General features: G+C 38.6%; 3 protein-coding genes across 5 annotated transcripts; 2 read left to right on the plus strand and 1 right to left on the minus strand.

Annotated features, from left to right (window-relative positions):
* Positions 1 to 356: 356 nt before the first annotated feature.
* On the minus strand, positions 357 to 3,886 carry LOC141483887 (uncharacterized). Of its 3 annotated transcripts, none has more exons than XM_074178895.1 (4): positions 2,237 to 3,886; positions 1,920 to 2,147; positions 1,671 to 1,841; positions 357 to 1,620 (listed from the first exon to the last, which is right to left on the minus strand). In XM_074178895.1, the coding sequence occupies exons 3-4, from the start codon at positions 1,704 to 1,706 to the stop codon at positions 559 to 561; spliced, it is 1,098 nt and encodes a 365-aa protein (XP_074034996.1). In that variant the 5' UTR covers positions 1,707 to 1,841; positions 1,920 to 2,147; positions 2,237 to 3,886; the 3' UTR covers positions 357 to 558. The 3 variants fall into 3 exon arrangements, with proteins under 3 accessions (XP_074034996.1, XP_074034994.1, XP_074034989.1); XM_074178893.1 differs by having other exon boundaries at positions 1,920 to 2,150; XM_074178888.1 differs by having other exon boundaries at positions 1,920 to 3,886.
* A 9,033-nt stretch (positions 3,887 to 12,919) lies between these two features.
* Positions 12,920 to 14,223, plus strand: LOC141483894 (myb/SANT-like DNA-binding domain-containing protein 3). Its single transcript, XM_074178904.1, has 3 exons — positions 12,920 to 13,525; positions 13,601 to 14,024; positions 14,147 to 14,223. Exons 2-3 carry the CDS (start codon positions 13,607 to 13,609, stop codon positions 14,206 to 14,208), a joined length of 480 nt encoding a protein of 159 aa, XP_074035005.1. The 5' UTR covers positions 12,920 to 13,525; positions 13,601 to 13,606; the 3' UTR covers positions 14,209 to 14,223.
* A 127-nt stretch (positions 14,224 to 14,350) lies between these two features.
* LOC141483896 (uncharacterized) lies at positions 14,351 to 15,116 on the plus strand. The gene is made up of 2 exons (XM_074178918.1): positions 14,351 to 14,469; positions 14,776 to 15,116. The coding sequence occupies exons 1-2, from the start codon at positions 14,373 to 14,375 to the stop codon at positions 15,114 to 15,116; spliced, it is 438 nt and encodes a 145-aa protein (XP_074035019.1). The 5' UTR covers positions 14,351 to 14,372.
* The last annotated feature ends 4,246 nt before the right edge of the window (positions 15,117 to 19,362 follow it).

Raw genomic sequence — 19,362 nt, forward strand, 5'->3', positions numbered from 1 at the left:
AACATTACGAAGTGGTATTTTTGTAAAACCATTGATGATGGCAGGCCCATGGTTTAGTGTGACAATGAAGGTTGTCTAATTACTTTTTTCCATATTGATTGCGTCAATTCAAGTGAAGTTCCAAAAACAACATGGATTTGTTCTAGATGTTATACAAAAATATTCCATTCATACTGATTATCTTGTTTTTTTTTGAATAATTTTTTGTAATAGTTTAGAAGTAATATTTAACCATTTTAGTAAATTTTTTAGTTTAATAATTAGTGTTTATATTTTTTGACAAAAATATTCATGTGTGTATAGGTTTTTTAAAGAATTTTAAGTTTTTTTTTTAATGTGTTGAATAAAAAATCACCCATTATAAACTCTTTTATTGAAAAATAGGTATATCTATAATTTAGGTTAACATATAATAAATAAATATATATTATTTCAGCCATTTAGACCAGTTGAATCCAAGTCTTGATAAGTTTACTGAGAGGATTAAAGGTTCTCTTCGCTTATCTAGAAATAAGTTACCAGGACTTGGATAAACCCATCCATGAAAAAATAGAAATATCATAAAGGTATTATTGGATAAGAAAAATTTATCAAATTGCAAACGACAACAACAATTTTGTCGATAATATTAACATCATCGGTTACATGTGTTAACATGGTAATTGGAAGGGGTCCTTGGAAAATGGTAAATTTATTTTTGATAACGCCGATAATTCTTTCAATATGAATTCTCACATGAGCAATTTTTCTTGTTTCCTCTAGTTCAAAGGGAAGAAGTTGTTTCTTGCCTTTAGTAAAAGCAGGAATTACAAGTTTATCCCCCAGCGTAGCCAATGAATCATTAATTAAAAAAACCCTATCGGCTAAAACAATGTCTTGGCTTTGTATTTTATCAAGAAAACCAGATAATTCCACCTTTTTTTTATCCGATGTTCTTCCTCCCCAAGCTTTACTTATATAAGAAATGGTGCCTTGAGGAGTAATGCCAATTAAAAACTTAACAGTATTGTGATGTTTGTAATTTGACCAACTTTTTTGTTGTGTTACGTAACTTGATGCTTTTTCAATAAATACTTCAAAGCAATCGATAATAATAGTAGTTTTATCATGAAATACTTCTTTAAAACATGATGGAATATTTTTCAAATTTTTCTCTTTATCTGGCCATATAATAAGATTTTTAAATCTTTGATACATTAGAGATATAATAGAGTTAAAATAAGTAGAACATGTTGACTGTGATATTCCAAATCGATATGCCAAATCTTTAAAATGTGCATTAAGTCTTAATTTAATCATAGTTACTAAAAATTGCTGAAATGGATCTAATGCACTTACAGAAGACACAGCAATAAAAGGCTTCATCCTTTGAAAAACTATGTTCAATAATGAAAAATTTAAACCAGTATAATACAGACACTTCTGATCATCATTATGAAATGATTCGTAAGTCATAATAGTCTTATTTAACCTACATGACAAAATATTAATTTTGGATTTTAAGAAATCTACTGCTTCACATTGTTTGTTTAAGTGATCCACAGTTAAATCGGTCTGTGTAGCTGTGCCGTCTTGCTCTTCTGGGTTGATTTCCTCTACACTTCCAGAATCAACATTTGTCTAAAATAAAATATATAACTAAAAATGATAATCTTTGTTATTATTGTTACCTCAGGGTTATCATCAACTTCTTCGAATTGTCTCATTTTTTTTTCTATTCTGCAATCTCTCCATTCTGTCTACATCTAGTTGTCTCTTAAGTGCAGATTTAGTGGAATAGCCCATATTTTGATTTGGTATCCAGTCAGGATTATTAATATCTTGTAAGTCTGCAGGCTTTCCTACAAAAATATGATTCACATAGTTTAACATACATATACTTGTTGCCAAAATAAAAATTTAATATGAAAGACTTTTACCCTGTACAAAATGCCTGCTGCACACTCTTTCATATTTTAATTTTGATTCAGTAAGATCATCTCTTCTTATAGATCTTATCCACTGTTCTCTTCTTTTGGCAGACAATACATTTAAATGGACTACATGCGGAAAATTTGTGACTTTGGGAACAGAAAAAAAGATACCTTATCCCTATCTGCCCTGCTACCACAGCTCACAACAATACAAGTTAATGGCATTTTTCGTAGCTGCTTAAATATAAATAAAAAAATTTATTTAGACTTATGTTTTGGCTTTTTTGCTTATTTGTGGTTAAGAAATTCATTTTTATACTTACCTTGTTTGTCAAGTTTAGCCAAACCAGCCGATACAATGAGTGTTATATTAAATAATAAATAATGGGTCAAAAGAAAATCATAAACTGCCCCAAAATGTAGCGAAAAGTGTGTGTTCTAAACAGATGTCTATATAAATCAATGTAAACAATACTAATGTGTGCCAACAATCCACCATATTAGAATTTTTTGACAGGTGTCTGGATTGATACCATTGCCGTGGGGAGTCTATATAGTAGGTGGTTTGTGACTGCAGCTACGTGCTTACAAAAGCCAGATTGTCCAGCTTTACAAGAACAAACACATGTCCAATTGTTTACAGGATTACTCAAGTATAAATTGACTTCATGAGGCTTGGATGGTAAAGCTGAAGTTTGTAGAACTAGTCCAAATACTTCGAGATTATCTACTCTCAACTTGACACAAAATAACATGTCCTGCTTTGAATACTTGTTCGCCTTCCACCATCGGCCTATTTCTATTTCCAATATATTCGAAAATATCCCCTAAAGTGATCACAACACGCACCATCTTTCACTAATAAACTTCACCACTAAACATTCAAAATAGAAATAATTGAATTAACATTGAATCAAATGGCTTTTATTATTGTTTTCCCCATTCTACTGACAGATTTGACAGATACTGCAGCGCCAACTGTCGGACAAATTTCCTCGAATAAGATATAAATTATATTACACCTATAGCACAAATGTTTCAATTCTAAGGAGGCTGTAATGAACCCAGGTTCTCCAAAGAAGAAAGGAGGATGTCTCTTCAATACTTGAGACGTTGCTGTTTTGAAGTTATACTTTACCTTAGATATAGCTATATCGCCAGCTAGCAGTAGGTTGAGGGAATACATTCATCTACATATGCATAAAAGCATATACCCTACACTAATATGTTTTCCCCTTTTGGGCAGGTTTGAGGAATATAAATCTTTGTTGAGATAATAAATCAAGCATCAAAAACCTAGTCACTGATAAGTTATTTGTCCTTATCTTAATAACTAAGCTTATCTGTGTGCGTCTCCCTCGAGGTGGCTTGAAGAACAAGAATGGTCTTAGAATTCCGAACTTAGGTCTGCAGTGTTCTGTCGGTACAACAATTGTGATCGGCTCAACAGCAGGTAACTACTAACTACTGCTACTACTGTACTAAGCATTCATTCAAGGATGTCTAGTCTTACAGAAATACTAACATGAGGAAATGGTATCCAGATAAAAGGAGGCCTAAAATGAAACAATTCATATTAGATGGTAACGGTTCACTGGAAGTGATGTCCAGGACGATATGTCTGGACAGAATAATCAAGCTCATTCTCTGAATGTATGAGTTGTCTCGTTGATAAATACCAACTCACCTTTGATGTCGTGTGGCCAAAGACTACAGAATACTATAAGACGTGTCACTCGCTCATTTTTCGACATCTGAGAAATATCGCCGCCCGCTAGCGACAGCGGGTAATTACCAGCCGAGGTAGTACAGTGTGTCGCTTGAAGTTACCAGTTCTCGTCGGCACACGAGATATAAAGGTTGTCCGTATTGTTTGGTATTGTCAAAGACTACAGAATGGGTAAACTTTGGTATTGTGATTGTGTTGTGTTCGTTCGGAGTTCGAAATATTTATTTTGTGAAAATGTCGACGTATTGCTCAGTGGATGGTTGTCATAGCTATGCTGTTCCTTCATTGCGTCTGCCTCAAAATGGTTCTCAGAAAGGTTGGTTCAGTGAAGTTTATAGATTCAAATGATGAAAAAATCTTATTCCACTTTTTAACATATGAAATTTACAATATCAATTTTGTTGTTTAAACCTTCCAGATGATGATGCCATTGCCGGTACTAGCAAGGATTTTATTTACATTGATGCTCAGGTTCAAACGGATCAATTAGGATCACGAGGTGAAATATCTTTTCGTTATATTATATACTTACCTGATCTATTTTTATATGCCTCGGAAACAAAAACGATGACAAGAAAACAATTATTGAAAGTACGTACATCTTTCTTTTAGATGAATAATAATAATAATAATAATAATAATAATAATAGTAAATAAGCAGGGATGGCCACTAACACCCTTGGCCTTTGGTGAGTTGCGACACCACTTACCCGAGCAACTGGTGCAAAACCGGACCGGCAGCCCAGGCGCACCCGGGAAGGAGAACTCTATTCTCCCTCCGGTGCCGGCCGTGGGTCCACAGGGCTAACCACCCGGTGGACTCAACACTTGGTTCCCAACAATCGAGGAAGAGGCCCCCACAATCGACCCGCTCGGAGGGGTCAGAGGCAAGGTGGTGGGGCCCATAACGATGATTTGCCTACCGACGACAACCCTGGCAACGACAACGGACGCTTTGAGTGGACGCATGAGCTGAGAGATAGCCTTATGCATTGCTACGAGAGTAGTGAGCCCGCGCGAAGAGGGTACATGGCGAGATTGCATGCTCTGTGGTGTGAAACACATCCGGAGCATGCCGCCTTTTCCGCCCAAAATCTTAGGGATTACGTATCCTATCTTCGGCGGCAGGGCTATATAGCTCCTCCCCAGTCTGCTAACGAAGTGGTAGAAGTGGCAGTTCTACCACCCGTTGGCACGGCTGGAGAGGAGACTCGCACCGTACCACCAATGGAGACGACAATCAGAACACGCAGGGCGCTCCACAGAATTAGGCCCCTGAAGCCACAAGAACTGGCTTGTTTGGATGCGGAGGTTCATAGTGTTCTAACAGAAGAGGCTGACATCTGGCAAATCAACACCGCCGTGTATAACGTCGTCCAATCGCTTTCCGAATCGGAAGGACGAAATCCCGGCCTTGCGGTTCGGAAGATTGAACGGCGTGTACACAAGATGGAGGCTAAGATCACGTCGGCGAGACAACACGCGTCTCGTATCCAATGTGTGATGGACTACAGGGCGGCCAATAGGCCTTTCACGCCCGCAGTGCGGCGAATAGCCGCCAATTTACGACGTATCCATCACACTCTAAGCCAAGGCGTGCTGTTGACCACCAAACAGCATTGCCTTGATAGGATACGAATGCTAGTGGCTGCTAAGAAGTCACTAGTGAGGCGAGCGAGAAGTATCGCGGAAAATCTTAGGTTCCGCGAGAAACCTTCTCGCTTATTCCAAGAGCCTCCACGTGTTGTGGATAATCCGCCGACTGCTGATCAGGTGGAATCCTTCTGGAAGGATATCTATGAACACCCGCAGCCACTCAACTTAGACACTCCAGCCCTAGCGCAGTTCGAAGCTTTCAACAGAGAGCTTCGACAGCCTGAGCTCAATGAACTGCGCAACCCGATAACCCCGGATGACGTTCGAAGAGCCCTTGTTGGTTCCAAGAACTTTGCTGCTCCAGGCCCAGATGGGCTGAACACTTATTGGTGGAAAAAACTACCAAGTACCCACCGCCATCTGGCCAGAGTTTTCAACTTATGGCTGGACGGAGAGCAGCCGATTCCGGATTGGTTTGTCGAGGGGCGGACCGTTCTCATCCCCAAAAGCGGAGATTTGTCGATTCCTAAGAATTACAGACCGATAACATGCTTGAATTCGTGTTATAAGTTGTTTACAAGCATCTTATACACACGAATACTCACCGCAGTTGACCGAGTGTTCGAACGGATATATGAGCAGAGAGGGTCGAAGAGAGGAGTCGCTGGATGTAAAGAGAACCTGCTCATCGATAGATGTGTAACGCAGGACTCGATACAATATAAGCGTAACCTCTCTATGGCCTGGATCGATTACCGTAAGGCATTTGATACAATTTCGCATGAGCTCATCTTGCATTTGCTCAGATGCCTTGCGGTACCCGACAACATAGTGAGATGCATTGAACAACTGACACCACTTTGGCGAACTCACTTCACCATAACATCTGGTCAAGCAATAGTTCAAACAGGGTGGGTCACTTTCAGAAGGGGTGTATTTCAGGGTGATTCCCTCAGCCCCCTTCTATTCTGCATCTCACTATTGCCATTATCCGTTGCGCTCAGAAAGACTCGAGGATATAACTGTGGCACCCCCGGAAACCGGAGGCACAAGGTCACCCATCTGTTTTATATGGATGATCTTAAACTTTATGCCTCTGGAGAGAAGGATCTCTATCAGTCCTTGAGGGTGGTGGAAGAGTACACGCATGCTATCGGTATGAAATTCGGGATAGACAAATGTGCAATGGTTCATCTCAAAAGAGGACGATGCGGGGACTACGGAGAGGATATGCAGCTCGTAGATGGAAGCATCCTACACCATCTGGATGCCGGAGAGACGTATACTTACCTCGGGGTGGAACAACGCCACTCACAAGAGGTAACCGCAGTGAAAAACTCTCTCCGCGGCAAGTATCAGCACAAACTTCGACAGATCTGGTCATCGGAGCTGTCGGGGAAGAACAAAGTTGCTGCAACAAATATGCTTGCCGTTCCAATCTTACTCTACTCGTTTGGAGTAGTGAAGTGGACTCGGGAGGAGCTGTATCAACTCGACGTAAGGACCCGAAAAATGATGCATCTCTATAGGAGTTTGCATCCCAAATCGTCCGTTCCACGGTTGTACTTCCCCCGACAACAGGGAGGTCGTGGACTTTTGAGTTTGGAGTGTCTACATGACAGAATGGTACTGGATACAGCCTGTAAAGTCGTCAGGAGTTCGGATCCCCTTCTCTGCATGGTCCGTGACCATGAGAGAGCAGGAATTGGAGCATTTCTCTTTAGGGCAGCTGCTCGAGCAGCTGATGAACTCGGTATAGTTTTCGACTCTGAACGAGGTGACTACAACTCTGTCACCGAGTTGGAACCCGTTCAGCAAAAAGCTCAGATAAAAGCCGCAGAGATCACCTTACTTCTGCGGAGACACAGGGATAAGCCAATGCATGGGGTCTTCTTCAATAATATTGAAGACCTTGGCTTATCAAAGCGCCTGACGTTCGCTTTTCTCAGGTCGAGTGGGCTGAAGTCGGAAACTGAGGGGTTCATCATGGCTTGCCAGGATGGTGTCTTTAACACCTTAGTCTACCGCAGTCGCGTGATGGGTATAGAGGTTCCTGACACAAGGTGCAGGGCCTGCCGCGAGGCGCCCGAGACCCTAATGCACTTGCTATCAGCATGTCCAGCATATGCGGTCTCGGCCTATATCCATAGACATAACGCGGCCCTAAGGGTGCTATATTATCATCTACGGCACTCCTACGGTATTGACGAGACACCGGTGTTGCCCTACGCTCCGGGGGATATTGAATCCGTTGTAGGGAACGAGAAGTGCCGAATTTATTGGAACTATTCGTTCCCCACCCTCAGGCTCATACAAGCTAATAAGCCTGATGTAGTTCTTCTCGACCACCAGATCAAGACGATATTTGTCGTGGAGTTTTCAGCTCCTGGCGAGACGAATATCGTCAGAAAAGAGGAGGAAAAACGGATAAAATATCGAGATTTTTCTCTTCGAACTCCGCAGACTCTATCCAGATCACTCTGTCAAGATGGTCGTTCTGATTGTTGGAGTCCTTGGTGGAATGATGTCTTCTCTACTCTCGAATCTCAAAATCATACCGGCTTGCCGCATTAAGGCAGAAATCTTAGCCGCACAGATGCAGAAGGCTGTCATTCTTGGCTCACTGCGTTTGCTCAGGGCACATGATTCTCGGACCCAATGATCACTTACCCCACGGTGTGGGGAGTGGTCATTGGTTGATTATGCTGGCGCGCCCTCCCGAATGTATCGGGGCTTCGGGGGATAGGGCCTGACCAGCGCACACTACGGTGAAAAAAAATAATAATAATAATAATAATAATAAAATATTCTTATTCCAAGAGCCTCCACGTGTTGTGGATAATCCGCCGACCGCTGATCAGGTGGAATCCTTCTGGAAGGATATCTATGAACACCCGCAGCCACTCAACTTAGACACTCCAGCCCTAGCGCAGTTCGAAGCTTTCAACAGAGAGCTTCGACAGCCTGAGCCCAATGAACTGCGCAACCCGATAACCCCGGATGACGTTCGAAGGGCCCTCGTTGGTTCCAAGAACTTTGCTGCTCCAGGCCCAGATGGGCTGAACACTTATTGGTGGAAAAAACTACCAAGTACCCACCACCATCTGGCCAGAGTTTTCAACTCATGGCTCGATGGAGAGCAGCCGATTCCGGATTGGTTTGTCGAGGGGCGGACCGTTCTTATCCCCAAAAGCGGAGATTTGTCGATTCCTAAGAATTACAGACCGATAACATGCTTGAATTCGTGTTATAAGTTGTTTACAAGCATCTTATACACACGAATACTCACCGCAGTTGACCGAGTGTTCGAACGGATATATGAGCAGAGAGGGTCGAAGAGAGGAGTCGCTGGATGTAAAGAGAACCTGCTCATCGATAGATGTGTAACGCAGGACTCGATACAATATAAGCGTAACCTCTCTATGGCCTGGATCGATTACCGTAAGGCATTTGATACAATTTCGCATGAGCTCATCTTGCATTTGCTCAGATGCCTTGCGGTACCCGACAACATAGTGAGATGCATTGAACAACTGACACCACTTTGGCGAACTCGCTTCACCATAACATCTGGTCAAGCAAGAGTTCAAACAGGGTGGGTCACTTTCAGAAGGGGTGTATTTCAGGGTGATTCCCTCAGCCCCCTTCTATTCTGCATCTCACTATTGCCATTATCCGTTGCGCTCAGAAAGACTCGAGGATATAACTGTGGCACCCCCGGAAACCGGAGGCACAAGGTCACCCATCTGTTTTATATGGATGATCTTAAACTTTATGCCTCTGGAGAGAAGGATCTCTATCAGTCCTTGAGGGTGGTGGAAGAGTACACGCATGCTATCGGTATGAAATTCGGGATAGACAAATGTGCAATGGTTCATCTCAAAAGAGGACGATGCGGGGACTACGGAGAGGATGTGCAGCTCGTAGATGGAAGCATCCTACACCATCTGGATGCCGGAGAGACGTATACTTACCTCAGGGTGGAACAACGCCACTCACAAGAGGTAACTGCAGTGAAAAACTCTCTCCGCGGCAAGTATCAGCACAAACTTCGACAGATCTGGTCATCGGAACTGTCGGGGAAGAACAAAGTAGCTGCAACAAATATGCTTGCCGTTCCAATCTTACTCTACTCCTTTGGAGTAGTGAAGTGGACTCGGGAGGAGCTGTATCAAATCGACGTAAGGACCCGAAAAATGATGCATCTCTATAGGAGTTTGCATCCCAAATCGTCCGTTCCACGGTTGTACTTCCCCCGACAACAGGGAGGTCGTGGATTTTTGAGTTTGGAGTGTCTACATGACAGAATGGTACTGGATACAGCCTGTAAAGTCGTCAGGAGTTCGGATCCCCTTCTCTGCATGGTCCGTGACCATGAGAGAGCAGGAATTGGAGCATTTCTCCTTAGGGCAGCTGCTCGAGCAGCTGATGAACTCGGTATAGTTTTCGACTCTGAACGAGGTGACTACAACTCCGAGTTGGAACCCGTTCAGCAAAAAGCTCAGATAAAAGCCGCAGAGATCACCTTACTTCTGCGGAGACACAGGGATAAGCCGATGCATGGGGTCTTCTTCAATAACATTGAAGACCTTGGCTTATCAAAGCGCCTGACGTTCGCTTTTCTCAGGTCGAGTGGGCTGAAGAAGGAAACTGAGGGGTTCATCATGGCTTGCCAGGATGGTGTCTTCAACACCTTAGTCTACCGCAGTCGCGTGATGGGTATAGAGGTTCCTGACACAAGGTGCAGGGCCTGCCGCGAGGCGCCCGAGACCCTAATGCACTTGCTATCAGCATGTCCAGCATATGCAGTCTCGGCCTATATCCATCGACATAACGCGGCCCTAAGAGTGCCATATTACCATCTAAGGCACTCTTACGGTATTGACGAGACACCGGTGTTGCCCTACGCTCCGGGGATATTGAATCCGTTGTGGGGAACGAGAAGTGCCGAATTTATTGGAACTATTCGTTCCCCACCCTCAGGCTCATACAAGCTAATAAGCCTGATGTAGTCCTTCTCGACCACCAGACCAAAACGATATTTGTCGTGGAGTTTTCAGCTCCTGGCGAGACGAATATCGTCAGAAAAGAGGAGGAAAAACGGATAAAATATCGAGATTTTCTCTTCGAACTCCGCAGACTCTATCCAGATCACTCTGTCAAGATGGTTGTTCTGATTATTGGAGTCCTTGGTGGAATGATGTCTTCTCTACTCTCGAATCTCAAAATCATACCGGCTTGCCGCACTAAGGCAGAAATCTTAGCCGCACAGATGCAGAAGGCTGTCATTCTTGGCTCACTGCGTTTGCTCAGGGCACATGATTCTCGGACCCAATGATCACTTACCCCACGGTGTGGGGAGTGGTCATTGGTTGATTATGCTGGCGCGCCCTCCCGAATGTATCGGGGCTTCGGGGGATAGGGCCTGACCAGCGCACACTACGGATAATAATAATAATAATAATAATGACGTTTATTCGTGATAAAATAAAATCCATACAATAATATAAGAGTTGTGTATAAAAATGAATAAACATAATAATATCCACAGAAATATCAAACATACTTGTTTGTGGAATTACAAAAGAGACAGTCACGAAAGATAAAATATAAAACTAAGTGTAAAATAAATATACATCAATTAAAATTATACCTGATTAATTCATATTATAATAATATAGATAAACTTGAGTATACATACATGCATTTCAATCTCTGCAGAAATCTTATATCTAATGAATAATGGATATACACACATACAGGGTGTTCATTTGAAAACTTCCCACCACGGATTTATCGAAAACTACTGATTGAAAGAAAAAACGCCGAGACACGTCAGAAGATACATCAAAGGGGACAACTTTTTAACCAATAACTACTTCACCCCCTTTCACCCTCTGCACCCCAGGATCATTTCCTTGAAAATTTTAAATGACAAGGGGTATCGAGTGATAGCTTGTTTGAAAAGTCTTCCGAAGTCCTTCATTTTGACGTTTATTTTTTTCAAATCGGTCGATTCGTTTTCCAGAAAATTAGAAAAATCTGCATTAATTTTTATTTGTTCCGATAGAAAACAAAAACACACGAAAATATCACTTTTCATTTCAATTACATTTAAGGTTTGCCAAATCCACAATTCGTTTATAATTCAAAACGAAAACTACCAACATAAACAGCAGTTCGAATGATTAGACGTGGCAATAACCAAATACCAATACCAATTTTTTCCGCGATTTTTTCATCAACACAGATATCCTAGGCGAACTGTTTTTATTGTTTACATGTGTAGTTATTCTCAGTTGCTAGGTGAAAGAAGGAATTGAATTTCCTGTCAGTTACCTCTGTCACAGTTTTCAGGTCGTGAAATGTAAATCATTGATTCAGAATCTATTTCGAAAATGGTTTACACACTAGCCGAAAGAGTGGAAATTATTCTGATTTATGGTGCCCAAAATCAATGTGCTCGGCAAACTGCCGTCACGTTTAATGCCAGACATCCAGATAAGTTAACTTCGCATAGGTATGTTTTGGACCTAGTTACTAAATTTACTCAAACTGGATCGGTTGCAAATAAAAAACGTGATAATAGAAGAGTTTTGGATGAAGCCGCTCAAATTGAAGTTTTAGGTCATTTTGGAATAAATCCTAATACTTCGTTACGCAAAATTGCTGCTGCGACTCATATTTCATTAGGCTCTGTACACACAGTTACTAAACTCCATAAATTTCATCCATTCAAAATGAAAATATTGCAAGAGTTAACCGAAGATGATTTTGATAGGCGAGTGGAGTTTTGTGAAATGATGACTGCAGCGATTAATGATAATACCATTCGTGTGAAGAATGTCTGCTTCACTGATGAATGCACATTTTATCTAAATGGATTTGTTAATAAGCATAACAGTAGGTATTGGAGCAATGAAAATCCGCATGCTTTTGTGGAAGGGCACACCCAGTACCCTCAAAAAATTAATGTATGGGCAGGCATTTTAGGAAACAAAGTGCTTGGGCCATTGTTCATTGATAGAAATTTAAATGGAGACATTTATTTGGATATGTTGGAAACTACTATCAATCCGCTTATCACTGAAACCATTGAAAACCAAATCGAAGAGGATGGAAACCCTACACTTGATGAGGCTCAGTTATATTTCCAGCAAGACGGTGCTCCTCCTCACTATGTTCTTCCGGTTCGACAATGGCTAGACAACGAGTTTCCCGATAAATGGATAGGGCGAAGAGGGCGTATAGAATGGCCTGCTAGGTCCCCGGATTTGACGCCATTAGACTTTTTTCTATGGGGCCATTTGAAGTCCATTGTGTTCACTCCCCAACCTGCAAATTTGAATGAACTTCGTCAACGCATTATCGACAGCTGCCATGATATCCAACAACATGTATTTGAAAATGTCCGTCAGGAATTTGAACATCGCCTATATCATTGTTTGGCCACCAACGGGCAACATTTTGAACAATTATTGAAATAAAATGTAATATTTTTGTATGTATTGTTTCGAAAATTCCCAAATTAGGATCAATAATATTTTTCTAATTTTCTGGAAAACGAATCGACCGATTTGAAAAAAATAAACGTCATAATGAAGGACTTCGGAAGACTTTTCAAACAAGCTATCACTCGATACCCCTTGTCATTTAAAATTTTCATGGAAATGATCCTGGGGTGCAGAGGGTGAAAGGGGGTGAAGTAGTTATTGGTTAAAAAGTTGTCCCCTTTGATGTATCTTCTGACGTGTCTCGGCGTTTTTTCTTTCAATCAGTAGTTTTCGATAAATCCGTGGTGGGAAGTTTTCAAATGAACACCCTGTATATACATACATATACACGCATACATACGCACACACATCTACATACATATATACACATACATACACGCATATACACATACATACATACATATATAAATAAGCTATTGAGGCCCAGTTGTACAATCGTGGTTTAAGCCGAGGTTCACATGAACCAGGTTCAAAAATGAACTCGGCTCAAAAACGTATTTTGTTGTTCATACAATATTTGAGCTAAGTTCTTCGAAACCAAGTTCACGGAATAAAACCATAGGTTGGTGTTATTGGCGCATGCGTATTTTCAATTCATGCGTTGAAATTTTCTCATAACCACGTTTTTGACACAAAACAGTTGTGTAATTTTTGACTAATACTAATAGCAAATAACAAGTTTTTCATTATTCTGTGGAGTGAACGGTGATAAACTATTTGGAAGAATTTCTTATCAGAAATTTTACAATATTGTTAGACTCCTGACTTCCGAGGTAAGCAATCAGTGTCAGATGAAAAATATTTTATATTTTCTTGGGTCATATTCTTACTTATATGAATTTTTATAGTAGACAATGGAAACATCTTCAGAAAGCAAACACCAAAGAGCAACAAACTTCAATTCAAAAGAAGAAGCAGTTTTGCTTAGTATTGTTACAAAATATAAGGGAATTATTGAAAATAAAAAAACAGACAGTAACAATAATAAACAAAAGCGTGAATGTTGGGAAAAAATTGAAGTACAGTTCAACAGTCACAGTGGTGAGGTCTTCAGAGATTGGAACACATTAAGGAAAAAATATGAAAACATTAAAAAAAGGAGTAAAAGAAAAATAGCAGATGCAAAATGTCATGTAATGTCTACTGGAGGAGGCCCACCGAATAAACCAATTGAAATCAATGATGTTGACATACTTGTAAGGGATATTTTGGGCAGTAGAGTTGAAGGACTGCAATCTGAGTTTGGAGGTGATGCATCTATTTCAGGAACAGGTTAGTTATTACCATCTTTAACAGAGAATTGTGTTTTATTCATTCATTCAAATTTCATTCAAGACTTTCTTACTGAAATAGCAATATGTCGCTAGGATAACTTTGATTTCCTTTGTTTTTAGAATTTATAACAATTGAATGTGAGGATAATGATATCTCTTTTGGAATACCTGAGGTGAGGTGAGATGATTTTACGGAGGAAGAATATGCCATTCAAGGTAAGATACTACACAATTATTTTAATGAAATGAATAAGGTATACTTAATGCCACATTTAGAAATATCGTTTACCAGAAAATTACTTTTTTTCAAGGACAATTGGAGAATACACAACATGAATCAAAGAGAATGGATCAGATGAAAGAAGAAACAAAGGCTAAAATGGACTGGTCCAAATCTACTCCCGACAACTTAAGGACCCCAAAATCTAAGGTTCTTATTTCAGGTAGGTAAACATGTACTTTTTTGAGATGAGCATCAATAGCCGATGTTTCAAGTACGATGTCGATGTTTTTTTGCCATCCAAATGTTCCATGTTGTTGGTATATCTCGATGGTATTGTTTTGAACTACCATCAATGTTTTGTACAATGGTACATATAGAATTTAGTGACGGGATAATTCGAATGGAAAATGATTATTCGATTCTTGCAATAATCAATTTTTGTCGACTACTTTAACATTTTGGTTAGATAATATTTAGTAAAATAAAACCTACTGACCGAAAAATAACGTTTCAATTTTACTTTCAGGCGAGTCTGGGAATAAGCGAAAAAGGAATGAGTATGAAACACTTTGTAGTAAAGTAAGTCACTGGGCAGAAGCCAAATCCAGTTTAGAGCAAATCAAAATTTCTCAGATGGAGAAAGAACACAATTTGAAATTGAAAATAATGAAAGATAAATCAGAAGCTGAAATTGAAATGATGAGAAAGGAGACAGAAGCCAGGATTGACAACTCCAGAAAAGAACTGGAGGTAACTCTGGAGGGTATTAGGGAGCAAAACAATTTAAAAAAGGAGATTTTGTTATTAGAAAAACATTTTCTTCTTTTGAAAAAGTGGCAAAATTATGAGATGCCTAAAAAATTATAATTTTTCAAAGTAACAGGATAGTTTTCTATGTTCATTCTTTGTATTTATTTGGAAAAATGGTAAAATAAATGTTTGTGAATTAATCCTATCCAGTGTTTTATTTGTTGCTTAACAATGTACTAAGAAGGAGGAAATAGAAAACGATATAGGCCTTATATTTGGATTTATTTTACAAATTACTGAAATACTCATTAATCAATTGATGCCTCACTACATTGTTAAGATTATTCATATCATGGATATTGATATGGTTATCCACATCATTGACAAAATCTATGGCAGCTTCTTCTTCCTCATTAATAGGTGGTACAGGTTCATCAAAAAGCTTGCAAATGTTTTCCAAAACTGCTGTAGCAATAACAACTGCTTCAACCTTTCTCAATGACAATCGTATACCAAAAGCTAGTATCGGAAACCTCCTTTTCCACTGCCCAAATTTCCTTTCTATGCAATTTCTGGTTCTGATTTGAGATTCATTGAAAAGTTGTTCGGCTCTGATTTGTGGATTTCCAAGAGGTGTTATCATATACTGTTTTATTCCATACCCACTATCTCCAACCAGAACATAATCATGAAACTCATTGTTTTCAAACTTTGCCCTAATATTTGAGCTGGCAAATATATGAGAGTCATGACTGGAACCAGGCCAACGACATATTACATCTTGGAACTTGCAGTCTGCATCACATATTGCCTGGACATTGAAAGAAAAAAATTCTTTTCTATTTCTATAGACTTCCGCGTTATCACCACCTGGAGATAATATTTTTATGTGAGTGCAATCTACTGCACCAATACATTTAGGAAATTTGGCTATATTGTAGAATTTTTGGGAAATATTTCTACATTCTGCCTCAGTAACTGGCATTTTTATATATTCTCCATACATATGTGCAATAGATCTGGAAACTTTCGAAACTATTCTACTTGCAGTTCCTTTATCCAAACCAATAAAGTCCCCAACTGTTTGCAAGAAGTTACCTGTAGCAAAATATCTCAGTGTAACTAATACCATTTGCTCTGGTGTTACAGCATGGTTTCTGAAAAAGAAAAAAGAAAATTTCAATATATATTGCTAAGCTTAAATATGTGTATTGGTATGAAATAACAAACCAATAATAGTAAAAAAAAGTTAACTATACCTATCAGTTGGTGACATAATTTGTTCTCGAATTCTTTCAATCACGAATCTTGATACTTGTTTCGATAACCTAAACCTTTGAATAAATTCATCATCAGTTAGAATATCAAAGTAGTTTTTTCTCTCCTGGAAGTGAGGATGTTTCCTTCTCACATTTCCTAACATTTCCACCACATCCACAAAATCCTCGTCATCTGTTAACTCTTCCAAGTTAAGAAAATGATCAATTCCTGCCATTAATCAATAGTATTTTCAGTACAGTGCACAAAATATTTTATTCAATGAAAATTGTGAGGTTATAAAATGCTAGAACCAAGTTTAAGCCTAGAAATATGATAGCTCAAGTGAACCTACATATTTTGGTAATCCGGAACTAGGTTCAAACTTGAACTGCAATTGTACAACAAATAAAATTATATAAACTTGGTTTAGACTTGAACTTCCTTTGAACCACGATTGTACAACTGGGCCTGAATGAAATTAGTTGCTTCCCATTTGAAAGTTACTTGGGAAAATTTAAAAGGTTTTTGAGAAAACCCAATCAGCCTCTAGTTCAAATTTGAAAACGTTTGTCAGAAAATAAAAATGTTGTTTATAAAGATGTAAAACACAAATCATTTATTTTGAATGAATCGTTCAGTTACATCCAAACAGCTTTCTTTAAAATAAAATATAATACATTTAATAAAAATGACTGTTACGTATTTGTAGAAGATAGACGTTTGTTGAAAGTGGTTGATTATCAGACTGAAACAAAAAAATTAGTTGGATACTTTTCTAGTCAACTTCAGAATTTGTATACGTATCCTATTGAATCTAAGGTAGTTGGAGTATTTAAATTTAAAAAATTTGAAGATGATCACAAATGTTACATCAATATAACAGATGACACTTTAAGAAAAGCAATGGTTATTAATTGTAAGGGATACAATGTAGCATTTGAGTTATTTCACCTTGATTTGTAAAACATCTATTGGAAAAACCTAACCTAACTAAAAGAATAAGTGTATTTGAAAAATAGTTTTTAAAAAAAGTTGCCAGCTGATTATTCAGTGAATAAATTTACTACACGGTTCATAAAGTTTTAAAAACATACCCTTTTTCATCACTTGTGATTGGCAAACAAACAACTTTTCTAATACACTCTTCGTTTATTGGTCCTAGCTTACTTATCGTCAGTTTTGTTACGATTTTATGTTGTTTTACCATCTGACGGTTTATTAGACACAACCTGTCAATTATGTGTAATATAAAAAAGAAGAAGTTGTAGTTTGTTCCAGCCCAGATCCATACCAATGAAAATAAGAAAAACAAGATTTTTCATAATAAGGTACAAGAAAAAGAAACATGAGCCAGCCATTAGTAATACCACAATTGAACCCAGACAATTTCGATAATTGGAAATTTAGGGTGAGGGCAATTTTAGAAAAAAAAACAGAGGACACTTTAGAAAAATAATTAATAAATTTTGAAGACAAAGACAAACCAGACTTTGAAATCAGAGACTCGAAAGCCAAATCCATAATTGTACAATGTATCAGCGACAAACACATAGATACAATAAAAGACTCAAAAACAGCCAAACAGATGATGAAATCTCTTGAAGACGTTTTTCAGAGAAAAAGTGTATTCACGAAATTAACTTTAAAGAAAAGGCTGCTAACCCTAAAGCATAAAAAACATGAGATGTTAGAAGATCACTTTCAAAAGTTTGACAGCTTAATCAGAGAATTAGAAAGCGTTGGATCCAAAGTAGAAGAAACAGACAAAGTTTGCCACTTGCTGTTATCATTAAATGAAGAATTTGAAGCTGACTGCAGAGCTAGAAGTAGAGGCAAGCTAGTAGAGGCAACTATCGAGGACGTAGTAGAGGTCAACCATACAGAGGGAAGTGTGCACCAAATACAGGCGAACAATACAGAAGAGACATCCTTTATAGCATTAAATAGTATTACACCAATTAAAAGTTTTCATAATTTTATTTTAGATTCTGGTTGTACATAGCATATGGTAGTAGGTGAACTAGAACAGTACATGTCAAATGTAGTAAGCTTGGATACAGAAATTAAGATAGGAACAGCTAAAGACAATGAAATTCTGGATGCAAAAAAGAAAGGTATTTTGAACGGTATTTGCCAAGGCAAACAAATAATATTAGAAGTACTTATAGTAACAGGTATGTCTCATAACTTAATCTCTGTCTCTAAATTATTAAGAAAGGATTTTAAAATAATATTTGAAAATGATAAATCAGTAAAAACAAGTGCTAAAATAATTAAGAATCACTCAACATTTTATTGTAATGCACTTAACAATTTATTTCACCTATTTATAGGTTTTAAAACTATAAATGATCAAGCTAATATAAGTATGGTTACGAATAAAAACTTTGTATCAGAAATTCATAATGATTTGTGGCATAGACGATTGGATCATTTAAATAGGTACAGTCTAAAACAGCTAGGGTTGCCATTTAGTAATAATGTATGTAAAAATTGTATAGAAGGTAAAAGTACAAGAAAAAGTTTTAATAAATGTAATACAAAAACTGCACATATAGGTGAGTTGATTCATAGCGATATTGCAGGCCCGGTAACTGTAGCTACTCATGATGGTCATAAATATTTTCAAGTTATTATTGATGATTTCTCAAATTTCAAAAATCAGACAAGCGATGAAAACCTCCCTTTAGGTTCCAAAGTGGTTTTGGATTTGTTGGAAATTGTGGCAGTTCCATCTGATCATATTGTTTACTTCGACAACTATTTTACCAGCCACGCTTCATTGAAAACCTTGAAAGACAGCGGCCAAAGAGCTACAGGCACAGTCAGAGAAAACAGAACAAAGAAATATCCGCTTTCAGCAGTAAAATTATTTCAAAAAAGGGACCGAGGCGAATTTGAATACGTCTACGATAGCGACTCTCTATTACTTCTCGTACGTTGGAAAGATAATAATGTAGTAACCATGGCCACAAATCATGATTCTGTGGAACCGCTCGGACAAGTCAGACGGTGGTCGACAGCAGCAAAATCAAAAGTTCAAGTTCCACAGCCCAAAGTCTTTCAAAATTACAACCATGGTATGGGTGATGTTGATCTGCAG

The sequence above is a fragment of the Leptinotarsa decemlineata genome, unplaced genomic scaffold (assembly GCF_025532065.1).
Source record: "Leptinotarsa decemlineata unplaced genomic scaffold, Ldec_3_MD MMD2_P_RNA_scaffold_14, whole genome shotgun sequence".
Classification (NCBI taxonomy): Eukaryota; Metazoa; Arthropoda; class Insecta; order Coleoptera; family Chrysomelidae; genus Leptinotarsa; species Leptinotarsa decemlineata.

Bases quoted from the DNA above. Each gene is read 5' to 3' on its own strand.
- LOC141483887 (XM_074178895.1), bottom strand. From the start codon at position 1,706: ATGAGACAATTCGAAGAAGTTGATGATAACCCTGAG. The intron at 1,621-1,670 runs GTAACAATAATA...ATTTTATTTTAG, and splicing joins AAGTTGATGATAACCCTGAG to ACAAATGTTGATTCTGGAAG.
- LOC141483894 (XM_074178904.1), top strand. From the start codon at position 13,607: ATGGAAACATCTTCAGAAAGCAAACACCAAAGAGCAACAAACTTCAAT. The intron at 14,025-14,146 runs GTTAGTTATTAC...CTTTGTTTTTAG, and splicing joins TGCATCTATTTCAGGAACAG to AATTTATAACAATTGAATGT.
- LOC141483896 (XM_074178918.1), top strand. From the start codon at position 14,373: ATGGATCAGATGAAAGAAGAAACAAAGGCTAAAATGGACTGGTCCAAA. The intron at 14,470-14,775 runs GTAGGTAAACAT...TTTTACTTTCAG, and splicing joins ATCTAAGGTTCTTATTTCAG to GCGAGTCTGGGAATAAGCGA.